Source organism: Temnothorax curvispinosus, unplaced genomic scaffold (genome assembly GCF_003070985.1).
Source record: "Temnothorax curvispinosus isolate PA1 unplaced genomic scaffold, ASM307098v1 QBEX01002100.1, whole genome shotgun sequence".
Lineage (NCBI taxonomy): Eukaryota > Metazoa > Arthropoda > Insecta > Hymenoptera > Formicidae > Temnothorax > Temnothorax curvispinosus.
Genome location: NW_020211880.1, coordinates 1 through 6,850, shown reverse-complemented (window position 1 = coordinate 6,850; position 6,850 = coordinate 1). Strand labels below are relative to the sequence as shown.

General features: G+C 31.7%; 1 protein-coding gene across 2 annotated transcripts; it reads right to left on the bottom strand.

Moving 5' to 3' along the window:
- Window positions 1–1,113: 1,113 nt before the first annotated feature.
- LOC112468815 (rab GTPase-activating protein 1-like) lies at window positions 1,114–6,844 on the bottom strand. 2 transcript variants are annotated; one of them, XM_025038173.1, is made up of 12 exons: window positions 6,369–6,566; window positions 6,066–6,240; window positions 5,779–5,977; window positions 5,438–5,621; window positions 4,842–5,204; window positions 4,485–4,760; window positions 4,235–4,403; window positions 3,908–4,149; window positions 3,635–3,823; window positions 3,377–3,502; window positions 3,104–3,289; window positions 1,114–2,951 (listed from the first exon to the last, which is right to left on the bottom strand). In XM_025038173.1, exons 1-12 carry the CDS (start codon window positions 6,564–6,566, stop codon window positions 2,754–2,756), a joined length of 2,505 nt encoding a protein of 834 aa, XP_024893941.1. In that variant the 3' UTR covers window positions 1,114–2,753. The 2 variants fall into 2 exon arrangements, with proteins under 2 accessions (XP_024893941.1, XP_024893940.1); XM_025038172.1 differs by having other exon boundaries at window positions 4,485–5,204; window positions 6,369–6,844.
- Between the last annotated feature and the right edge of the window lie 6 nt (window positions 6,845–6,850).

Genomic DNA, 6,850 nt, shown 5'->3' with positions numbered 1-6,850 from the left:
ATATTATATAAAGTACACCTCTCTTACTCTTCATTAGTTCTTTCGTTGCGTGGCTCATACTTGCACCACTGATACGTTAAAAGCAGATGGTCCGAGTATAACTGACAGATACAGATATCTTGTTAACACGCGAGCGAGCGGTTTTGCTATATACTGCTGTAGGAAATATACTACGGCCAAATTTAAACCGCTGATATAGCTGATATCGGATATCTTTATCTCGCTTGATATATCTTTTTGAGTGACAACAATATTGATAGCCGATATTTCCATGAATATTTCGCACCTTTATCACATTTTGGAACATTGTAAAAAAATATTTACTTGACTGACGAAATATTTTTATAAAGTTGCCTGACTTTCTTTGTGCATATTCAGTTAAAAAAAATAACGACTATTGTGAATCATATTTTAATATATAAAAATATAATAATTAGTACACACTGTAGTATCATATCATTAACTGTGTTAGGTTCAACTTTGTACAAATGACATATTGCATTTTCAGCATACGCAAATGTGAAAGCTCCTATCTGATATGATTAGTCAGTCTATAGTCATGTTATTGCTTATCAGCTTACGCATACTTCAACGACCTATGATATATAGGATTATTTAAATAATAGTTTGTAAAAATATTTTTACACGTTACTCGGATCCGTAGACCTAATTTATTAAATCTAATCTAGATCTAATCTCTAGATTAGATAATTTCCTATTACATATTATTTTATATTTTAAGTCATTTCACTTTTATTCTTTTTGTTAATCATAATCATTTAGCATTTTTGCGGCACTACACTACTTCTATAAATAGGAAGTAATTAGTATAGTACAAACAAGTGCTGATAATTTCGCTTGATGCGTCATGCATACCCAAATATAGCAAGAAAAACAAAAAATATGAAGGTAGGAAGTGCAAATGTTTACTAGATATTAGGAGCAGGATATTAACGGATAAAAAAGGTAATTCACAAAACTAAAAGTACTCTGAGATGATTTATTTTTCAATAAGCAATAATAAATAATATATAAATAAAAAGCAATACAAGAGGTCGTATATATAAGCGCTACAGCCGATAAGCATGGATTTTAATAACAAATGCCATCAACTTTTCCAATAATGTGATATAATTAAAAAATAAATAATACTTTACAAAGTTAAACTTACAATAAAGGTTTGATAACATGAAACAGAACATCCTCGTCTATAACACACGGTATTAATATACTATATGTTCACAGCACGCATTGAGACATGTATAGCCGTTGTAACACAACAGCGCAAAAAAAATACAACATAACAATTCTATAATTTTATGAGTATTTTGTATTGTGGAAGTTATATTTTGATTAGTTACTCATCAGTTCTCGTTGCCCAATCAATGGGACAAAAAAAATATATTATTAACTGTCTTTAATATCCTCTTATTCAAGTTTCACACTTTACTCGTACGTATAAATAAATCTCATAATTGTAGGGGTTCTATAATAAAACATCAATTGATGATAATAATAATAAATCTATTAATCTGTCAATCTATCTTTAAGTCTCTAAAAACTCAACAAAATTATTGTTAATATCATTGATAATTAACCATTAATATAATATAATTAATAACTAATCACTGAACAATACATTCAAGCAGTATTATAAACTGAAAGCTATTTGCAACGAAAAAATGAAACCAAACAGATTTATACGTGTGATAATGATAAAATTACTTGCATACAATATAAATTAGGATTACCAAAATAGAATTTTATATTGAAAGGTAATTAAATGTAAGCGGTTTTCACACATTAGTCCTATTACATCCTAGCAATTTTAAAATAAGTCTTTGTATCTTCCAAGGAAAATATTCCATGTTTTCTTTTTTCTTTTAAAACTGCGTTCTGTTCAACAAATTTCTTATGTTAACAATAATCTCTCTCGGTGATGTACTTTCGCCACGTGGCAAATACTCAGATTTGGAAACAAGAAAATATACAGGCAAGCAAAACCACCACCTGACCATAAAGTAATTATACAATGTCCATTTCATATTTCTAAATCACATAAATATAGAGAGCTGTGTGTGTAAAGTTTATTATAAAATTTTTATTAATACATTTATTAATAAGAAAGTTTGAGTACTTGATGCAGTGAATGCTATGAGACTAGAAACATTTTATACATACTTTGGCTCAGAAAGTATGAAGTTCTATCTCGTATGTATTTATTATCAAATTTATACGTATAAACGTTAAATATACACGCGCGAGCATATTGTCCTACGTACAGGTTGAATACATTTTATATTTAATTAATATATCTATAATATTAAATTTTTTATTTTTTAATAGATTTAATTTACTATATTTCTATTACTATCGTGTTATCAAAACATAGCAATATACATTTCTATGTATTTTAATTAGATTGTATTTGATTTTAGAAAAATTCTATTCTAAGTACTACAAAAAATATACGTTCTATGGCACAGCCTAAGAACTCGTTGTATTTTATATGTAGTTTTATTAGTAATAGCTCTTGCCAAGAATCTTTGACTCTTTAGTTTTTAATATGGCATGTCTATAAATATAATAAAGTTCGTATGTGCCTAAAGCTTCTATCCACACTGAAAACAAATTCACAACCAACAGGCAATGATTGCTGAACTATACACGAAATGTACATGCATGTACAGCACAGTGTAGTGTTCCCTAATGAATTGATGGAACATTGTGTTTAAAGGTGAACAGAGAAGTATTCAAACGTAGAATATAAAATTACCTTTCAACGTCATAAATTCTGCTTCATATTTCTTCAATTTCTTCAATGTCACTGAACAAGCTAATTTCATAACATAGCGTGCAACTTCTTCGTTTCGGCAACGTTTTGGTAAATGTACCCGGAAGTATTTTAATATGCTCTCAAAATCTAGTTGTAATAATTCTTTTTTACAAAGCTGAAAAGTAAAATTACTTTTGACATATACTATTTATAGAATAAATGTAAAGAATCATATCAATTAAATCGATAAAATAGTTAAAATATATCGATGAAATATATTTTGTTGGTACATATTATAAACTTTTTAACTTGCTTACAATAACTTACCATTAACAAAGCGAGGGCGACTTGGAATAGCGTGTCGAGTCCTTGTAAAAGAAATACATCCAAGATATGAAAGACAAGATATAATGGAAATCTAGCAGTAAATAGAGTTAGAAACCATTGTGCGGCGAACATGTGCGTTTCTACACCGCGATCACAGAAATGCTTATAAAGTTCCGGCAATTGATCCTAAAAGCAAATTGTAGAAAATATAGCTTATACATAATTCATTGTCATATAAACGTCACATTATCATATAGATTAGCCACAACTCACTTCTATTAAACGATTTAATTGATAAAATCGCATGTAAAGGTTGTCAAATCTATCCTTGTATAAATCTCGAAGACCATAGTCGTACATTAATTTGACCAGAACACAAAACGCTTGCTCTTCGGGCATCTAGAAGAAATACTCAAGTTTGTTTTTGTCGACAAATACTTTACAAACTGTTATAAAATGTATCATCTGTGAAGAACCCTATCACCAGTTCTACAAAATTAGTTTTTATAAAAATGTACTACAATTACTTACGTGCAGTAACAGACTAGCAACTAAAAAACTGAGGCCCTGACAATATCCAACCTCTTCATCGTGAACAGCATACGCTTTACTTATTCTGTATAAAGAGTCTTGCCCTAAACCACCTGTTTCTTTAAAGAAGTCATGGGCTGGAAATGTTCTATTGATATCCCTTAAAATTACGCTCTCGCAGCTGCTCTCCTGTGTATTATCAAAATTCATGTTATATCTCAGAGAAAAAACATTAACCATTTTTTATTGTATGAAATTATATCAAGTACTCACTTTCGTGATTAACATTCTGTATTTGTCCATCATTTCTTGCGAATTGTCACAATTGCTCAGACGTTGCCAAACTTCGCCGCGCAAAGCTTCAGGAATTCCTTGTTTTGTCAGTTTTATAAGAAGTTTCGGACGTTGCTCGTTAACTTGCCAACTATCTAAAACTTCAGCCCAACTGGCCAATTCATCCGCCGAGCAGTCCTTCGAAACTTCGCCTGTACCACTTAACATAGGTTCATCACCGTCTATATGCAGAAATTGAGACATTAACAAACATATTTTATGTTAGTAAATTACCGAGCCAACTCCTTTTAGAATTTAGTTTATTACCTGAATCTATTTCTTCTTTAGGTGTCAGTGTATCGATGCTAGTTAAAGAGGGAGATCTAATTAAAGATGCCAGATTCAGAGCCAGATTTAATCTGTTTCTATCTAATTCACCAGATGATTCTATGCTTTGTACTTCATAATGTACTTCTGTACCATCCCCAGAAATTACCTGTAAAACAAATAACATGTAATATAAGCTGATAAATATTTGTGAAACATAATGTCTTATAAGAATATCAGGACAGCTCACCTCTTTGGAATTAAGAAAAAACTGTTGCACGAGATTCCTTTTATTAAAGTACCAAAATCTCTCGTTTTGTGGAAACACTTTAACTGACGTTTCTATCACAAATCTTACTGGTTCTCGAATATCTCTAATAACGAGATCAACGGCAACGGTCATGAATATTTTACCCTCTCTAGGAGTTTCTATATTAAGAGTTTCCAAAGCGGGATCTGCAGGATCCCAACGTCCACAAATATTATAGCACTGTTTATCTTGCATTATTGGTCCAGTATTAACTTGCTGTAAAATTGTTGTAATATTGCGAACATCTGAGCTGATTATAGACATAAAATTAACTTGCTGGTGTGAATCTCTCTTTACCATCTCGAGTAGTCGCATATCACTGTGTTTAACATTTCGCCCAGGGCTAACAAGTACTCCGAAACATCTCTCGACTTCAAGCGTAATACCACCTTCTTTACTGGACACTTGCTGGATACTCAAACAAACTTGTTTTGCCACATTGCTTCGTAATTTAAAACAATTTCTATCCTTGGGAACTGTACTAAAACCACCTTTTCCATCTTCTTCTTTTATTTCCATAGTGACTTCAAAGATAAATACTCTAGAATTAACTTTTTCACCAGGATTGAAACCGTTAAAGTCACTGCCCGTTAAAGAACTTGTCATTGAACGTGGTATTCTATGGAACGCTTTTGAAAAGCAGGCTGACACTTGTCCGACCTACATAAAATAATTACAGATTGAGATACACATTATTTTGTATATGTCTATTTTGTAATCACTATATATAAAAAATGACTACATGTTATATTTATGTCTTATACATGTTACGTTTCTATCTATCTCAAACATACTAAAGTGAAATTATGATTTGTAAATATAGAATATAATACTACAGCCATATTTTTAAACGTATTTACATATATATGATAATCAATAATATAAAAACGTACCGCTTCTGGTATATCGCAGCGAAAAACATGACATTGGTAAATGGCAGATTCTAAAGTATCCCCGTGTGACCATGTAAAAGCAAAACATGCTGCACATGAACCAGCACTCTCACCACGTGCATAAAATAGAATACGTTGGACTTCATAACGCGCGATAGCTTGTTGTGTTCCAGCATCGTATAGACTAAAGAGAATTATGGTATATATTACTTCATCACATTATATATATATATATATATATATATGTGTGTGTGTATATATATATATATATATGGTCTTTTTGTGTAGATTTAAATTTAGATTGGACACAGATTAAATTGGATACAGATTAGATTACTCACACAACTGAACCTTGCGAACTACTCGGCACCGAGACAGAAACCTTTATTCCTAAATTCAAGGATTGCTCTGCGTTTAATATATTCATATTACGTTGGATTTCGCATTCTGATTTTGGCGCATTTATGGCAGCTGATCCCAAATACATAACACCATTGAAAATAGTGCATTCTTGTTGAACGTGTGACAATGTATTCAATTCTGGATCACAATAAATGTACTATTAGATCTAAAGTCCATCACATTCGTATTGCTTATTATTGTTTACAGACACGTTAGTGTAACTTACCTTCTTCAAGATAATCTTCGGGCTTCATAATATCCTGCTTCTCCGATGTGACAATACAAGAACTAACGTCGTAAAATTTACTGTGGCCCACTTTCTTCATCTTCTCTTGGTTCTGTTGGCCAGCACCCGTCACTTTGAATTCACTTCCCTCCATTTTCGAGTCCTCTGTTAAAATCTGCGTTTGTCACACAAAGCAGATATAATACACATTACTCTATGGCATTTATCAGTTATGAATCTAGATTAAAGCTTATCTATTAAGATTAGGGGGCGTCACACGATAAGTTCGATAAATGTACAGACCTCACGGAGATTATTTTGCAGGTCCTCCAGATTACCGTTATTGGCGATTTTTAGCATGGGTGGTTCTAAGAGGGCTTGCTGCTGCTTGCTAGTACCTTTTTCATTTACAAATTCATATTCATCGCTTGTCGCCACTGATTCCATCGACTTTACACTCATACTATCCTCCATAACTAGGTCTGTAACATTGATATTCATTGACCAATGTTTTTACAATTATAGTATCAATCTTTAAAAGCACGCAGCAGGTTTTTTTTAGACCTCTCACTTGTACGTTAAGACTGTTTACTGCTTTTTGGACAATTGTTCAATGTTTTGTTCAACATCTTCAACAAATAAATAAAATATACTCTCGTATTTTATTGAAATAAGTTTCAATTAGATACCATACGCAGTTATCTCAAATTTATCTACACGAAGGGCAACCTTATATCTTTGGAAAAATCCCTGTGTGATATTTACAAACATCATTCTAAAAGACC